We start from the raw sequence: 19,127 nt of genomic DNA, 5'->3' as shown, positions 1-19,127 counted from the left end.
TCATATTAATAAGGCCTGGATTATTTTAGGTGTTACCAGCCTTGGGTATCATATTTGTAGGCTATACTGGCTCACTGCCTGGCATGAGACAACACCATGAAGTAGCTATGTGTTTTAACTTCTACTTTTAATCTTTTAAATAATGTATGAAAGCTGCGCTGATCGTCTCATTTCTGGTAAGACAAACACAGCCCAACAGGCATTTCTGCCACAGTTTCTCTCTCTCTCTCTCTGACGCAGGAACCCCCCCCCCCCACCCTACACACACACACTGTGTACCTGTCCTGAGGGTGTGTGTGGTGGAGCACTCCTCCTCTTTCATAAACTTCCTCCTCGGCTCCATTTGCTCACAGTCAGTCAGAAACTTTCCAACACTCTACAGGACTCTATTGCTTCACCTGATACACGTATCGGGACTTTTCTCCAGCCATGAGTTGGGTTTCTCCGCCAGGGTTTATGTTGCTAGTACTGATTGCAGTGAGTACAAGGAGTTTCTGTGTTGTTTTTTTGGACAGTCTTGTTAATTCATAATTCTGCCTTATAGTGGATTCAGTTTCTATGTTCCATCTGAACTCAAAAGATACAACTTAACTTAAATACTAAGTGGTAAAACTACATAACTTGGTCTAAGCAGACTGGGCAGAGCTACCTGTAGCAGAAGATACTCTTTGTTTCCATACAAAGAATATGTTCATTTGTCAGAAAGAAAGAGTTAAAGCATATTTGTCCTATTCTTCAAATAGAATATAATGTTTAGGTGTGTTTACTGCCTCACATTATAGGCTAAAATATCTTGTTCGTGTTGACCCTAACAAATACCTGGCTGTCATGGCAACACAGAGGTGGGCTGTGGTGTCAGACATGGAGCATTCCAGTTCTCATACAACAACTTGGTCATTTTCTCAGCAGAGCTTGTTTACACGAGTTAGTGTACTGTGTCAAAATCATCAGTCTTAATGAGCATAGAAGCATATAAAGCTGAGAATTCATTTGATGCGAACATTCTGTATGACAGATTTTCAGTGAGCCAGATCATTTGGCTCAACTCCGCAATAAGAGTCGGCTCTTTAGGCTCCCAACTGGGTAATTTAGTATCACTGCTGAAATTTAGCAATTTCCTGACCCATAATTGGCATATGTACATATATCATATAACCTTATGATTTCCAGAATTCTAATTTTACATTATTATAAGAACCTTAAATGCCTAGCGCAAGATACAAAAGTCTTACCATGCGTGGATCTTAGTGTTATTACCAAAGTTAGACATTTCTAAATCGTATTATTAATGAATATGTTATAGGATCATCCTATTATTGTATTCATTCATTTTGAGAAAAAGGAAGAAATCAGCTCCAGTCGTTTGCTTAAAGGACTCGTCACTAAAAATCTAATCTCACATAATTTTATTATTTGCATTTGTTTTGTATAAAATAGATTTTTCTTATTATAATTATGAAAAGATCAAGCTGTAACAAAGCTTACATAACGTCATGGAAAGACTTACACATTTTAAAAAGCAAAGTAAAACTAAACGTATGTATTAATACCTTGAAATAAAAAACAAACAAACGTCATGCCAGAAACATATGAAATACATAACGTCAGAAAATGTTTAAAGACTTTTATTAGAAAGAAGCTCCAAGGACAATTTGCGGACTCTGTATGGATCACCCTGAATCAGATCCGATCCCATTCTGAATTTAGATATCTGCTGTATAGGGCAACATCAGACTTGAGTTTTCAAACTTTGTAAAACAAAATGTAACAGATAAATACAGAAAAATAAATACAATATATATCAATGTACTTAATTGTTATTCAATAATTACTTGTGCACCAGCAATTCTTCAAAAGGGACAGGAATTACAATTTAAGTGTATACCTGTTAAAACTCCAGTGTGTAACATTGAGGAGGATCTATTGGAATCTAATATTCAGAGGTATGTTTTCATTAGTGTATAACTGTGTTTTACCTTAGAATGATGTATGATAATGCAGTTGAATGACGTCGCTTCTGATATACTTTACCCCACAGTGGCGTTCTGAAATCTACAACATAACACAAAGTAATTAATTGATTAATTAATTACAAATAAATTGACCTAAAATAAAATGGAACTGGTGAAGATAACCATGTGTATGGAATAATATAATTATACATGACTTTTCTTTGTTTTGATATTGTCGGCATTATATATCAACCATTGGTGTCTCTAAATATCAGCGTTGGCCAGGAATTTAAATTCCAGTATATACTGTATCAAATGAGAACAAAATGTAAACATTAAATCGCAATTAAGTCACATGGTAGTGCAAACAAACATAATGAATAAATTCACAGTCACAGGGAATCAGCCTTTTAGTCTGAAAGCTGATGAAGTTGCTTCTCTTCCTCTTTCATCTCTTTGTATATGAGGAGTGATCCAGTTGGGTGTTTGGATATGTCTTTATTGTTTTCACTGGTATAGTGGTGTTTATGCAGAAATTGATATAGTCCATAATGACAGTGACCTATTATCCAAGTCTCTGTCGAACATGTGTTAGTTAATGCATGCCGGGGAGCCTAAACACCTATGCCATCTATACGGCTGTGGCTCAGGTTGTTCCTCAATCGGAAGGTTGTGGGTTCGATCCCGGCTCCCGGCTCCTGGTGCCACATGTCGAAGTATCCTTGAGCAAGATACTGAACCCCGGATTGCTCCCGATGCCGTGCATCGGTGTGTGAGTGTGTATGAATGTTAGTTTCTGTTCGATGGACTTTGCCATCACTGAGTGAATGTGTGTGAAAGGGTGAATGTGGCACGTAGTGTAAAGGCGCTTTGAGTGGTCGGAAGACTAGAAAGGCACTATACAAGTACAGGTCCATTTACCATTACCATACAATAATAGGAAATTCCCAGGTGAGATAGGGACATGACAGTTTTGAAGGGCCATACATAGCTTTGCATGATAACATAATGTAGCAACGGCCCTCATTTGCAGTTATGCCTGGTGCTTGACAGTTAACATTGCTGTTTTATATTAGAAAATACAAATGCTACTTTTTGTTAGTGTTTGTGATGTGTCTGTTTAGAACATGGTGCTATATTTGGAGGTATGTCTATGCTGGGTCATAAATTCAACCATTAACCATTAGCCACCTCGGCTAATGGCTGTATTTTGCTGTTTGAGTGAATCACAGTCAATGCTGACGCATATTGTTATACGTGCACGTAGACACAAGAATTGAATTTAATAGATTGTTCCCATTATGACCGATACCCGACCCAGCTATCTGAGTCAGTATTTGACTGATATCATCTGTATCGGATCGGTACATTCCTGCTGGAATCCTTTTAAGCTACACTGTGTTCTTTTACACGCATGTTTTTTATTTAGACTTTCTCATTCGAGATGGGGGGCCACTCCCTTCTTTTTATGTCATAACACATCTTCTGTAATAATAACATGCCTATGCATTGACTGAATGGACGACGCTTAGTGAAATCTTCTGGGTAGGGTGTGTCAGCTGCACGGTACCTGACAGGTGGATGCCTTTACACACTGGCCCTCACAGTACAGTTCAATCTCAGGGTCACGGTGCTCTACACAAAGTTCAGCCTGACTGAAATGAAGACAACATGTCTCTGCATGACCTTGTGTATTTTCACTATGGAGTTACAAGCCTGCTTTAAGTGCTGGGTTCTCTGTAAAAACTAACAGCCAAATGTGAAAAACACTCAAATCAGGAACTTAGTTCAGCTTACACATATGAGGCATTCTGTATTTCTGACTGTTTTCATATGTCAAATTGGCACAGGAGTGGCAAAAGTGTCATCAAACCGAAACCAAAATGGCGCCGAAGACACCATCTTAAAACTGCAGTGGTTCACTTTCGTAAAAATAACTTATTTGCTGAAACTTTCACTATATCCTGACAGTAGAACATGAGACAGATAATCTTTGAAAAAATCAGCTTCCTCTGGCTCCTCCTAGTGCTCCTAATGGCATTTTCATCGGGCCTGAACAAAAACAACAAATCAGAGCCATGAAAGATATAAAGACGCTTGATGGTTGAGTCTCATTTCCAGCATCTGTACTGGGAATGAGACTTAACATTAACTTTGTTTCTTGGCTCAGGTTTTTGGTTTTCTTTCAGACCCAGACAGCTTTAAGTAAAAATCTGAAAATCTACATTTATTTATATACCTGTCTTCAAAGACGAACTGAATTGAATTAGAAAACAGTGCTTGGCCAAACCTATCTCCCCTTTTTTTTTGTAAAATATAAGCAATCTATACTAAATAATATATGCATATTGTACATAAACTATAAAGACTATAAATAAACTATTACAAAACTATTCAATTTCTTCTAATTAATACATTCTTTTTTTCTTTTGAAGTTGTATTGTAATATGCAATGATGAATGCTGTGTAATATGTTGACGTGTCTATTTTATTACGTGATGAGACAATACCACTGTAACTGTAAAATCAACAATTCCAAGGGCCCATGACTGACAGGGGCCCCATAAAATAGGTAAAAACTAATATAAAATTATTAAACCATCATCACTCAGTATATATATTTTAAAGATAATAATAAAATGAATGATCTCTTTGTTTTTACTTGTTTTTGGCAGTAAAAGTAAACATCCATATTGACCGACCACCCCCCTGTATCTGCATGAAATAGTTTGGTCCTGCCTTTGCACACTTATCAGTGACGGTGTTTAGTTGCAGTCAGTAGATGCAGAACTACAGTGATCACAATGTTAACTAGTCAATCAAAATCTGGTTTTCAAAAAAAGAAAGAGAGAAAAGAGAGAGAGGAAAGACAAAGGAAAGGATGTCAATCTGTAACCCAGTGTTTCACCAAGAAAGGAGCCTATAGTCTGTGAGTGGTATTAACCTGTTGGCTTAATGTCCATAGTGAAATAAGATACAGCTACAGACTAGTGTCAGCCTACATTTAATCACCATTTAATCAGTTCAGGGAAACATTTAGCAACATATTCATATTAAATCATTGTCCCTGTCCCTTTTAGCAGACTAACAACAGATGAGTCAGCAGCACCCCAGTCTCCCCATCACTGTACCCCTCCCTGTCCCCCCATCACTGTACCCTCCCTGTCTCCCCATCACTGTACCCTCCCTGTCTCCCCATCACTGTACCCCTCCCTGTCCCCCCATCACTGTACCCCTCCCTGTCCCCCCATCACTGTCTCCCCATCACTGTAACACTTCAACATTGTGTTCAATGACAGGCCAGTTAGCATCATTACAGGGAGTCTGTGGGGATTTCTCTCTTGCTCTTTTTACCATTACAAAAAAGAAAATGAAATATTTATTAATGACAGAAATTCAAACACATTAATAACAATTATTTTCACACATAATGATCATTATGAAATAAAATAAAACAGCAACCTACTGTCTGTACTGGATGCTGGACAGTTGGAAACAGTGAGTATGCATTTTATGGTTGCTTTTAATCTTGCATCAAATAGTGAACTGCATACTGTATGCTGACTTGCATGCATGTACAAATCACCAGCAGTAACTATTGTGCTAGCACTAGCATTGAACTACAAGAAGTAAGACAGTTGCAAGCCTTTAATTAGAGTTATGTAAAGCTCTTGATGGGACAGTTAGGTCCTAGAGATGTGGTGACAACAGCTGCGCAGAGGGGGCCCAATTAGAAGTATTGAAACAATTATTGAAATTGTTCTGTGTTTGAGATGTTCAGCATTCTGTTTATACATATGTACCAAAGTATACCCCGAAAACTAAATTAAAACATACATTTGGCCGAATGAAATATTCACAAATAGAAACAGTAATGCAGGACTAATTAGCTGACCATAATCATATGAAAAAGAAAGCAAAACAAATGAGAATTTATTAAGATTAGCTATACATTAAGGATGAACATTTAAATGATAGTGAGGTGCTAATAATAATAATAATAATACTATATTAATGATCCCCACTGATTTCACTGTTATGTTGTATAAAAAAGAAAAAGTGATATGCTTTTTTTCCAATTTCTAATCAACCAACATTCCTTCAAAATGTGCGTAAGAAACTTGGGAAATGTCTGTCATGTTTCACGTCAACATCATCCTTAACAAAGTTTCTGCTTTCACTGTGAAGTAATTACATATTCTGTATTATAGCTCCAGGCTGTGGCTATGGTGAGGACCAGGTCTGGAGACAATCTGGTTAGAAAAAGGCGAGAATGGATTATCCCTCCAAAGCCACTGATGGAAAATGTAGACTACACTCAGGAAGAATTCATTGCCAAGGTGAGTCAATGGTCTCTAATTCACTTTCATTCTACACACTAACTCTGAGGCAAAGCTGCTGGAATAAGCTGACAGATAAAGCAGTCTGGTAGGATCTGTGCTTCACTAGCTCTGAGATTCAATTCCTCTTCACTACAGACTGTAACCATGGGTGAGGAGACATTTGGGACCCTGAAATTATTGCAAGCCATGCGTTTTAGTTTCAGTAAGCTTCAGCAGTATGTGTTAAAACATTTAGATTATCAAATCTGCAGTGAGAAATAAAAAGAAACCACTATCTGTCCCCAGAGGGGGGCACTGGAACAAACAGACTAGGATGTATCTGCAGACTACAGTGCACTTGTTTACTGGTGCAAATGTTTATTTCTGGTGCAGTGAAATGATCAGTCCTTTGTGTTTCAGATTCGATCAGATTTTGAAGCAGTTCACGATATTGTGTACTCACTAGAAGGTGTTGGTGCAAGCAAATATCCCTTCCACGTCTTTGTAGTTGACCCGAAAACTGGATTTATCAAAGTGACCAAACAGCTTGACAGGGAGGAGATCGCCATATACAATGTGAGTGATACATGACATATATATATAATAATAATCATACTAATAATATTATTGCACTTCTTTTTTAACTTTTATGTCACTTTTACCTTGATAAGATTGTTGAGGCATCTGGCAGCCATTTACTTACACATTAATGCCACAACCTATTCATATCTGTGAATGCATGTACTAATACAGTTTTCTGTTTCAGCTGTCAGGTGTTGCTCATAACACGGTCAATGGCAAGGAAGTAGAGAAAAGAATTGACATACGAATCAAGGTTGTAGATGACAATGACAACTCTCCAACGTTTGGAATCATCAGTCCTGTGGATGTGGATGAGCGCAGCCCCATAGGTCAGTGTTTCTGCTTTTGGGTACAGTTGGGTATGTGATGGCATAGCAATCCTGCACGGCTTTATTATAAATAAAAAGGGCATGTTAGACGTCTGCATATGCTAGATTACATGTTTTGTTACCTACTTCTATGAAGCTGCGTAAGGTCATAAAGTCAGCCTGTGTGTGCAGGGGAAGACATTACTCCCAAAGAAATTAACGGTGATCATGATTGATCTGATCTCACATGAAAGAATGCAAACGGCTTCACTAAAGCTATGCAGTGCAGTGCAAACCAGCCAACAGCAGATAAATAGCATGACACTGTACAGGCAACAGGTATCTCTGAAGCTGAAACAGCCTATTCTTAAAGCTACTTAAAAGTGGATGCAACTACAAACACTTGAGCTCCACAAATATAATTTTTTCTCTTTAAATATCTCAAAACATTTCAATGCAAATAAATCCATCTTGCATATTCAGCATTTACAGTTGGTCAAATCAAATAACATTGAATGTCTTCATTATTTATACATTCTTACATGTTGAAAACCATTGTTTATAAGCATAGTTGTAAGCCTTTCAAGGGCTGATTATTTTTGTTTTAATCTGATTCCATAATCCAGATGACATGTAATCAGCATACTTAACTATATGCCACAGAGTTACACTGAAGCATACTATGAATGTACACATTAGTACCAATAACACAGTGAACACACACTAGGGCAAACCATTTTTTTAAACTCTCTTGCTCACTTGTGCTAGACTCACTTCACACCAGATGGCAGTTGGAATGGATTAATTATTGCGTTTAATGCTGTTATTCACAGGGACTACAGTTATGAAAATAACTGCAACTGATGCTGATGAACCAGGGAATGAGAACTCTAAGATTGCCTACAGCATCATAGATGAGAGTCCAAGTGATGACATGTTCAGAATTACAAAGGATGGGAACATCGTCGTCAAAAAGCCTACCCTGGACAGAGAGGTATGGACTACACCAACATTGTTTTTAGCATAGTCAGATGAAATGTGTGTGGCTCTGTGACTTTACCTACCAAACATTGGATAAAATCATGGTGGATGTGTGTGTTGAAAAGTGATTGCTGTAAGGTAGTTGCTCTGTCCCACGCAGCGAACGTCACAGTAATGAACTTTACTCTTTGTTTCTGATGTTTTCTACTTTCAGACACATGACAAGTACATTCTGACAGTGAGAGGTCAAGACTTATATGGTAAACCAGGGGGAAGAGTCGGAAGCGGTACTGTTACCATCAATGTCCGAGATGTGAATGACCATCCTCCCACTCTGGAAAAATTATTGGTAGTTTTCTTTGTCTTTGTAGAAACAGAAAAAACAACAAAAAATGGAAATGTTGACATGCATTTTCAGCCTGGTTTGGAGCCTTAACCACAGCAAAGGAATTCACTTCAACAGCTAGTGGTTATTTCTGAGGTCATGTGGTTCACTTTTGATGTTTTGACGTTGCATCCGAATTTTCAGGATTTTCAAGATTAATTAATTAATAATTAATATTATTTCATATTTTACTAAAGATACAACAGATATTATTTTTATTTTTGCTGTTTTAATAAAGGTGAGTATTTTGGCTAAATTTGGTTATCATTTCTTATATTTAGGATGAACATGATTATTGCTGCCCTACATGGGCCCTCTCTTTTTCCACCCTTATGGTCAAAGTCAAAGAAATGCTAATACATAAATGTTGAAACAAATACTGCTGAAAAGAGCCCTGTTACTTCAATCTCAATATGTTTTACTTGCAGTATGAGGGCAGCATTGAGGAGAACACACAAGGGGTGGAGGTGATGAGAATCAAAGCAGAGGACCTGGACCTGAAGGGCACTGACAACTGGGAAACCGTGTTTGACATTGTCAAAGGCAACGAGGCAGGGTACTTCAGCATCACAACAGACCCCAAAACCAACGAGGGTATCCTAATGCTCGACAAGGTACTGCTAAAACATCACTGTTACTGCAATTTTAAATATTATATATGTGTTGGTTCCTCATTCTTTAGTGGACAAATGTAGTAAATGCAGTGATCATGCTCCATACACAAATAATTAAAAAAGTAACTTTGCCATCGGGAAAAGACTAGGTGCAGACATTACTGGTAAAAAAAAAAAAAAAGGAGTAGGCTAACTCAAGTTGAGTTTAATAATGAAAATGAACCTGGAACCATTTGACCATCACCCTCATGTCAGGGGAATTATAACAAATTAATAACCTGTGGGTGCAACATCACCTGCAAACCCTGTCCACCAACTGGGGGGTTGGTAGCCAATCCTGGAGCATGACATAAACAGACAAATGTAGCTGCTAAAAATGAAAAATATGAACTGAAGATGGGCCAGGCAAAGAGATTAACACAACACACACACACTAACACAATGATGAGAGAAAAGAAAAAAGCCTTCAGAATCATTTTCATTCCTGTTTTCTATAACACCTCAAAATCATAGATAGATAGATAGATAGATAGATAGATAGATAGATAGATAGATAGATAGATAGATAGATAGATAGATAGATAGATAGATACTTTATTTATCCTGAGGGAAATTCAAGTATCCAGTAGCATACAAAATACAAAACATACATTAAACATACATTAGACTAACATTAAAATCCCTAACCTAAAGAATAGAATTAAAAATAAAATAGAAGATAAAATATAAAGTATTATATATATATATAAATAATATATAAAATTAACAGTAGCTACAGTAAACGGTGCAAATGGAAGTAAAACAGTGAAAATGGATGTACAAATACAGGTAGAAATTGTCCATTGTCTATTGTCCATTGTCTATTATCTATTGTCCTCCCTGCCTTTACTGAGAGCTGTTGTGCAGTCTGATGGGGGACAAAAGAGTTTTTGAGTCTGTTGGTGGAGCTGGACTGGGACAGCAGTCTGCCACTGAACACACTCCTCTGCCTGGTGAAGGTGTTGTGCAGAGGATGGTGGGTGTTGTCCAGTATGGACGACAGTTTGTCCAGGGTCCTTCTCTCTGCCACTGTCAACAGAGAGTCCAGCTCTGTGCCCACCACTGAGCCAGCTCTCCTTACCAGTCTGTCCAGTCGCCTGGCGTCTCTCCTATTGCTGCTTCCTCCCCAGCAAACCACAGCATAAAAGAGGACGCTGGCCACCACGGACTGGTAAAACATCTGCAGCAGTTTTTTACAGATGTTGAAGGACCCTAGCCTTTTCAGGAAGTACAGACGGCTCTGCCCTTTCCCATGTAAAGCGTCCATATTTGCTGTCCAGTCCAGTTTGTCGTCCAGTTGCAGCCCCAGATATTATAGGTCCTGACTACCTCCACATCGACCCCCTCGATGGACACAGGTTGGAGATGTGGTTTCTTTCTTCTGAAGTCCACCACCATCGCCTTGGTCTTGGAGGTGTTCAGCTGCAGATGGTTGGACCTGCACCACCTCACAAAGTCCTCAACCAGGCTCCTGTACCCCCCCCCTCCCGTCTTTCCTTGATACATTGAACTATCGCAGTGTCGTCCGAGTATTTCTGCATGTGAGCCCGGAGTTGTACTGGAAGTCGGAGGTGGTGGTAGCAGAGCGCTAATAAACACTTACACACAAGACAAGAGGACAAGGCCAGAGCAAAACCTAATAGCCAGAGTGCTCCTTATTTGTTCAGTGCTAATATCTAACTCCCTCACTGAGCAATTGCATGCATTTAAAACAGACCACATCTGAGCACGCAGAGGGGACGCCAAGCACAGGGCAGCCAAAGCCAAATAGCTTAACAGCACAGAACCAACGTCTATAAGCCTTTACAGACCTAGAGGAAAGAAACAGGGTATTGTCAAATACACAAACAGCAATATTAATAACAATAATAATAATAATCTATGTTTGTTGTGTTTGTGTGTGCCATTTCACAGGCTGTGAATTATGAGGACGTGAAACGGCTTGACCTGGGAATATCTTTGAGAAACAAGGCTCCGCTATATGATGGAACAGAGTCAAATGCTAACATTGGTATACATTTGGGACCAAATGATGCAACTGGTGCAACTGGTGCCAGCGGTGCCAGCGGTGCTAGTGGTGCCAGTGGTGCCAGCGGTGCTAGTGGTGCAAGCGCCCCTAAGACTTATCCCATCACAATCAATGTGAAAAATCAGCCTGAGGGCCCAGGTTTTGATCCCAAAGTCAAAGCTATTCCCATCTCAGAGGGAGGCACCACCAACATTAATGATGTTATTGCCCGCTACCCTGCAATAGATGGAGACACTGGGAAACCAGCTGAGAATGTCAGGTCAGTGCTTACACAAACACATTAAAGTCTCTGCAGCTACAACTACAGTGTCAGCTTCATTTTCTACATTCAGTGATAACAATGGACAAACCTTATTTCTGCTGTAGGTATGCCAAAGGATCAGACCCTGACAACTGGCTAACCATCGATCCAGAAACAGCTGAGATCAAACTGAACAAGATGCCGGACAGAGAATCTCCATTCCTGGTCAATGGGACATATTTCGCCAAAGTTCTGTGCATTACAGAAGGTACACTCTTGCCCTATGTGTCTGCTCCAGCTTCCGATGTTGTAACATCAACTAGTGTTGCTTTAGTCAACGAAAATTATGACTAAATATCGTCGTCAACGAACCTTTATCACGTGACGGAAACGAGACGCGATGCAACGTAAATGGTGGTCATGTGACGAAAACTATAATCAAATATATAATGCAATATTGTTGACGAATAAAAACGGGACTAAATGTGGTTTGCAAAATAAAAAACTGCTAAAATATCTCTTTATTTTCGTTGACCAAAAATATTTCTGTTTCCTGAGTGCGCAGACGCAGGCGGCGTCACTTCCTCAAGCGTTAACGCAGCTGCGGTGCGTAAACGTTAGTCACAGACAAACATTTTATTTGCACTTTTTTATTATGTCATTGTAGCTCGAGCATTCAAGCACCTTGTTTCTCTTTAAGTTAAGCTTGAATGTAATGTCAATTCTTTCTGGCATTGTCATTTGAAGCTATTTTATTTATTTAATTTAAATGTATGTGTGTGTACTTCTTACATGTTACATGTAAAATACATATGTTGTAAATTCAAATCAGAGTGTCTTCCGTGTCTGGAATTGAATGTATTCTTGAGTCTATAAGGTAACAATAATATAATAATAAGATAACCTTGTTTGAATTGTGAAATGGGTGACTTAAAGAAATTTTTGGTTTTGTCTTTACTATACTAGGTACTATATTAACTGGGTTAAATAGAATTGCATTACTAAAAAGAGACTAAAATACAATTTTCATCGACTAAAACTAGACGGAAATAGTCAAGGATAAAATAAGACTAAAATGCTCAGACTTTTAGTCGACTGAAACTTGACTAGACTAAAAAGTATAAACGTGACTAAAACTAATAAAAACTAAAATGACAGTTTGACACAAACACTAGACTAAAACTAAAATTAAAACAGGCCGCCAAAAACAACACTAACATCAACACATATCCTGTAAGTTGCTAACATCTGTACACTACTGTACACCGGCTGTTTGTGATCATTAACACAGACAGATTGAATACATAAAGGAAATAATTTGCTTCACTTCAAATTTGAGAGCACCAATAGGTCCCAGCTCTAACAGGGCAAACAGTTGTGTACACCTGTTGTTCACCAGCAGAGGGAGTAAAGTATCTGAATTTGAGTGGAGTGGAAATCAGAACTAAGGAAATGCTTTATGATCTGTTCTTATTTCTGTTTTTCCAATACAGATATGCCCGCTAAAACAGTTACCGGCACCATAGCCATCCAGGTGGAAGATTTTAATGACCATTGCCCCACCCTGACCAGTAACAACATCCAGACTATGTGTACCACGGGTGATTCTGTTATTGTGAATGCCGAAGATAAGGATGTTTACCCTAACGGACCTCCTTTTCGCTATACCATCATCCCAGAGGGCACGGTGGGCAAATGGAAGGTGGAGCCTCTCAATGGTAAGGAGAACACTGACAATTATTTAAGTTAAGATACACAATACCAGAGTATGACCTGTTGATCCTGTTTGTAGATAGTGAACTACGAGAATGTCTGGAAAATTCTTTTTAAATTTGGAAAAGCCAGATTGAAGCTGGAGTATTTAATCCAGAATACTGTTAAAGCAGTATAGCATATTGATTTTCTACACTTCTCATATGTTCATCTCATTGCCGGCAGACACTGCCATTATACTGAGAGCCCAGGAGTCCATGTGGCCTGGTTCCTACGAGGTGCAATTTAAGGTGACGGACGTGCAGGGAGTGGCCTGTCCAGAACCACAGAAAGTGGAGGTCAAGGTTTGTACGTGTGAGGATGGAGTGCTGTGTGGACAACGAGGCGCCAATGGTCAGTCCAGCAAAGGAGCAGATTTCGGACCTGCAGGCATCGGACTGCTACTCCTGGGCCTGCTGCTTTTACTACGTAAGTATGATGTGATAATCTGGTGAAGTGACACCTTTGATGTGCTCAAAACAGTTTAGGCCCAATAATTATTCTAAATACACTGGATAATCAATGTAAAGCCTTTCGAGGACTGAACATGATAGACACAAAACATGAATAGTCAGCAATGCCATGTAGATAGTAAACACAGGTGTATCAGATGGATAGGCCTGATATGCAGGAAATTAATTTGCAATGTGGAATGGTTGCCGTCCTATTAAATATTCATTAGAATCAGAATTAAGTTTATTGTCAAGTAGGTTCTCACATAGAAGGATTTTTTGGTTTATTGGGGCATAACAATGACAAAATCAATAAAAAAAAAAAAAAAAAAAACGTTTTGTTTGTTTGATTAACACTCAAAATGCTTTGTATTTGGAAGCTCTATATTGAAATGACCACACCTGTTGCACAAAACTGTGTGTTTTTGTAGGATTCCATCACTCACAGTCAGAGGCTGATTATTAAAATGAGTGAGAAAAATAGGATTACATGTCATTTTAAATTCTCCAACAGCAACAAGGAACCAGTAGTTGTAGTGGGAAATTAATCAGATCACAGCCCAGGTTTTCAGATCAATTCTGAGAACTCGTTAGGTGTAATTGTGGGTCTGACCAGCAGGTGGCAATCGTCAAATCTGACAATACACTCAAGACTGACAGAAACAACTTATGTTTAACCACATAACCCCATTGTATTGTAGTAAACTGAAACTGCACCTCCTTTTCTGGAGGACCACAGCATCCTTGCTGTCCCTACATCACAATTTGGGATGATTTAAGTCAGACAAAACCGTTGCTGTTGTTGTTTTTACAGTTATTCCTCTGTTGCTGCTCTCCTGCCAATGTGGGGGGGCTGCGGGGCTGCCAGGTGGCTTTACTGAGATGCCTTTTGACACCAAATCACACCTCATTAACTACCGCACCGAGGGCCAGGGAGAGAACACGGTAAGACCAACATATTTCCCTTTATAAACATATGTCAACCACTGTTGAGGACAGGAATACCACCATGCATACACTGGTTGCTTGCTGTTGAGATGTTGTCTACTTAGAAAGCTGCATGAAGTGATTTTTGACTCTGTTCTAACATTTGGATCACAAGGAGGTGCCACTCATGAACATGCCAACAATTGTGGGAGGAGATATGGTCAACATGGATATGGGCAAGGCCAACAATTTTTCAGCAATGCCAATAGCAGGTTTCCAGGCTTCCATTGATGGGATGAATGGGGCCATCTATCAAGATGGGATTTCAAGTGGCTACAGAGAAGGGACATGGGGGATGATGAACCAGGTGCGCAGCAATGGCTTCTACGCTGAGGGCAAAGAATCAGGAGTAGCTGTAGGGCTTTATGACAGCATGGCCCTGCCAAACCACTTCCTGGGACAGTACTACTCTCAGGTGAGAATTCATTTAAATAATTCTACTCTTTGCTTTCTGTAACCCATAGTGCTTAGGATTTGTCATCCTGGACATCATTATTTTGAGGGTTCTCAAATGTTCGAAAAAAACAAATCAAACTGGATAAAATAGGTATAGCTGGAAATAACTGTTTGCGATAACAGTTCAACAACAAAATTGCGCTGGGTTCTTGTCCTACCTATTTTATTTTTTTATTCTTAAGAAGCTTTGAAGAACATGTCCTTGGAAACCATTGTTTCACACTAGGAGGACAGGCATTAGTTTGTGATGTTATGTGAACATGCACGTGCCCCTGCTGTTTCTATTGACTGACAATGGTATTTTTGTCTTTTTCTATTTTAACTTGAGTTAGTTAAAGTAGCAAAAAGGACATTTTATTTTGTGTTAATTCTGGGGTAGTGTTTCTGCCACCTTGTTTTATTGATTTCAAGGGGGAAGGGAGTCTGACTTGGTAGGGGGTTTTAAGAATAACTATAAAAAGAGCCAATGTTTCTGTGGGTCTTATAGAGGCAGTATTAAATCTAAACTGTTTCATAAACAGTTTAACATTCATTTAGTGATGATTTCCTTTTCTCTTTTAACAGAAGGTGAACAGTGGAAATGAGAACCTTGGAGTTAAGGATGGTCTCTTGGTTTATGACTATGAGGGTCAGGGCTCCTCTGCTGGCTCAGTGGGCTGCTGCAGCCTCCTGGAGTCTGACAACAACCTGCAGTTCCTCGAGGACCTCGGGCCAAAGTTCAAGACCCTGGCTGAAGTATGCGGAGGCAAGAAGATCCCAGCTGAAGTCAAACCAATGTTCACTCCTCTACCCAGTGCCTCTATCAACACTCAGAGCTCAGTATCAAGTGTGGTGAAAGCCCAACAGCTGCCCCCTCCACCCCAGCGGCAGCCAACCATTGCCAAAACAGAGCAGACTGTGTTCAGGGAGACATCTGAGAGTTCCCAGGTGGTGAAGGAAAGCAAAGCAACAATGAGAGAAGGGATGACCACAGTGAAGGAAGGGATGACAAATGAAGGCCAGATGTTCCTGCTACAGCAGCAGCAGCCTGTCTACTACACCACCACCCCTGTGATGCAGCCGATGCAATATGTAGTCCAGCCACAAGTTCAGAACACTGTGCTTCTGGCTGAGGCACCATCCACCAACATGCAGGGCATGGTATTGCTTAATGGCACCCAGACCGGACCTGCCCAAGGTGTGGTTGTTCAGGGACAGATGATGTCTAGTGGACAAGTCCAGGGCCCCGGTATGATGCTGGTGGAGAGGAGCGGTATCCAGGAGGCCAGTGCCAACCGGATCCACGCTGGCAACCTCTCTGGTTCCCAGACCATGATGGTCGTGGAGGGCAAGGTCCCTACAGGGTCACTGAAAGCACTGAAGGGGAGCCAAACTAGCTTCATGCAGGGGGGCACTTTACCGCCAGGAGGGCTTTCAGGATCTCAGAGAGTCCTGGTGGTCAGAGGGCCAATAAGCAGCGGAGGGCAGCTGGTCCAGGAGGCAGGAGGTCTGTCTCAAAAGAGTGTAGTATCTGCTTCTCAAAGAGACCTCAAGGGCAACACATCCTCAGGGTCTCAGAGCAATTTGGTTGCTTCATCTACTACCACACTGAGCACAACCCCCACATACCGCAAGGTGGTGGTTCAGGAGACAAAAGAAATTCACTGAATTACACTGTCAGGACAACTGAGAACCTTTTGAGTGATGCCAATAAAACTTTTTCGCTGGCTTGTTCCAGGTGGTGATGGGATGCTTGTGGGACTCAATAAATGCAAGACAGATAATGAGGAGAGGACAAGTTCCCCATACTCCCTTTTTAAATTTGTCAATACAATTCTCAAAGAAAGGTTTGTCAATCCCAGGCTCCCCAGTGCCCTCCCAAAGTTCCGTGGGAAGAAGCAACATTACTGTTAATGGCCATTACTTCAACAAAGGGAGGGGGAAATAAATACATTGAATATAAACACCAAAAAGGAATAATAATAACGGTAAGCTGACAGCCCAAAACTATCCCAGCTTACCTATCTATTGACTATTGACCTACGTTTATACTGCTATGGACTTGACTTGGGCATAAAGAAATGCAGCATAGCTATCCTTTTTTTAAATGTCTTACGTACAAATGCTACAAATAAGTAGTATAGTTTTGCCTTGTTTATCTCCACCTCTCACTGCAGTGACAGAATGTTACACACATTCATGTTCAGTATACAATTAGGATATCCTCATGTTATGTTTTATGTAGTGTCCTGCTCTATGATCTCGTGTCATGTATCTTAGTTATATGCTGCCTGTTTGTTGTTTTGCACCAATTAAAATGTTAATATAAAAAGTATTTTGTACTAATAGGCTTATATCCTACTTCCAAATAGGGGTACAAGACAGGGAAACTTACTCTCGCCATGTATATACCTTATACCTGCTCTATTTGAAAAGTGTCCTGAGATAACTTCTGTTATGAATTGGCGCTATACAAATAAAATTGAGCTGAATTGAATTGAATTGAATTATAGTCAGGATTATGCTCTTGCTGCAGCTATCAGATGGAATATACATTGTCTTGGAGTTCATGTCAGCTATCCAAATGACAATAAAAATACTTTGGTAAAACTGTCCTGTGTTGTCCTCTGTACAATAATCCCCTTTTAAAAAAAGAACTGTTCAGATATTGACAGATCTTCCTTACATTTGACAATGTGGGGTCAAGTAATTAAGTGAGTAATTAAGTGATTAAGAGTGTTCTTTCTATTTCATGATATCTTACAGTCAACAGACTTTGTTTGGACTGAAATAGTCCTAAATAATTTTTAGAAAAAAAAAAAAAGGATCTCTTCTCCTAAAGATTTAAGACTTAAGTTATAGAACTAAAGGATGACTCTGGTTTATGACAACCTTTTTTTGAAATCTTTTACTCTTGTTTTTACTGTTGTTCTAACCAAAGCAATTGCTGAGAACCTCATACACAATGACAACACATTGTACACTGGCTGTCAAACCAAGTTTGGCCGCACCCTGAATGGGAATAGTTCCTCATTCTACAGGTTACACTGTGCACTGTGGTGGTGTAGTGTGGCTGTAAAAACTTGTTCAGATTTTATCCCAGAAGCAGCAGGTGTGGGTGGGGGAAGTGAACTAGCAGCACATTAGCACTGCTGCTGAGGTTCCGTTTAGCATGGCGACTAACCCTCAGCTGCTGCTGCAGGGCTTATCATTGGTAGGTCTGAGGATGTACTGAACACCTCCCAGGAGTAAATGTGATCAGCTGTGTAGGTGTGGTGCTGGGGGCTCCTGACAAAGGGCACTCAAAAATATACATTCATGCTTAAATAAAGATTAAATATATACAGTAAGATAATAATCTACATGAGAGTTGCATTTCATGTGACCCATCAAAATATGAATTATAATGACCTTGATGATGTTTGTCTGTTTGCGTGATGTGACACACTCGAACCGTCACTGAGGATCACATTAAACACCACATAACAACATAACAGTAGAATGATGCTCAGGGTGTGTTTCCGATTCTCCCTCAGGGTTGTTTAGTTGCTCAGTAAACATCACTGGACATGTCTAAGCTGTCTGTCTTTGTCTTGTGCGGGTGTGTCACTTTTGGTGCTTCAGGTCGGCAGCAGACATTTTTCTGCAGAACCTGTTTTCATCGAGAGAACACTGAATAGAAGAGCTCCACCCTAGTAGTCATAAGGGCTGAAAGAGACTGACTCAGATCTTTTCTGTTCTCACCAAACATCACAGTAAATGAGGAAAGGTGGCTCTGTGCTTGTTCTTCAAGTTCTGCTGGTTCATTATGATTACAGAGAGCAAGTGACAGTGTTATTCTCCCATCTGAACATCGCTGTTACTTTTCTTTTATGTGATATGTGATCATCGTGCATTTGTTTTGGGGGTCTTTGTTTGCTCTTTAAGCAACACAAATGAAATCCATCTTTGAGAAATGTGTCAGACAATGTGAAATTACACTGTCACAAATGTTTGGTTGTTATGTAACATTAAGCTGTTTATTATATTTCAGTAGAATGATGACTGA

At 39.7% G+C, this 19,127-nt stretch overlaps 1 protein-coding gene across 1 annotated transcript; it reads left to right on the top strand.

Annotated features, from left to right (window-relative positions):
• Positions 1–318: 318 nt before the first annotated feature.
• LOC127350787 (desmoglein-2) lies at positions 319–17,689 on the top strand. Its single transcript, XM_051377762.1, has 14 exons — positions 319–477; positions 6,164–6,292; positions 6,695–6,850; positions 7,041–7,185; positions 7,998–8,158; positions 8,360–8,494; positions 8,959–9,144; positions 11,098–11,471; positions 11,579–11,721; positions 12,947–13,171; positions 13,392–13,634; positions 14,472–14,602; positions 14,760–15,059; positions 15,665–17,689. The coding sequence occupies exons 1-14, from the start codon at positions 430–432 to the stop codon at positions 16,745–16,747; spliced, it is 3,459 nt and encodes a 1,152-aa protein (XP_051233722.1). The 5' UTR covers positions 319–429; the 3' UTR covers positions 16,748–17,689.
• The last annotated feature ends 1,438 nt before the right edge of the window (positions 17,690–19,127 follow it).

The sequence above is a fragment of the Dicentrarchus labrax genome, unplaced genomic scaffold, assembly GCF_905237075.1.
Source record: "Dicentrarchus labrax unplaced genomic scaffold, dlabrax2021, whole genome shotgun sequence".
Taxonomy (NCBI): domain Eukaryota; kingdom Metazoa; phylum Chordata; class Actinopteri; family Moronidae; genus Dicentrarchus; species Dicentrarchus labrax.
This window is presented reverse-complemented; position numbering and strand designations above follow the sequence as displayed.

What these genes read in the sequence shown, in the direction of transcription:
- LOC127350787 (XM_051377762.1), top strand. Translation starts at nt 430, where the DNA reads ATGAGTTGGGTTTCTCCGCCAGGGTTTATGTTGCTAGTACTGATTGCA. An exon ending in AGCCTACCCTGGACAGAGAG is followed by an intron (nt 8,159 to 8,359) that starts GTATGGACTACA and finishes TTCTACTTTCAG; the next exon opens with ACACATGACAAGTACATTCT. An exon ending in CCACTCTGGAAAAATTATTG is followed by an intron (nt 8,495 to 8,958) that starts GTAGTTTTCTTT and finishes TTTTACTTGCAG; the next exon opens with TATGAGGGCAGCATTGAGGA.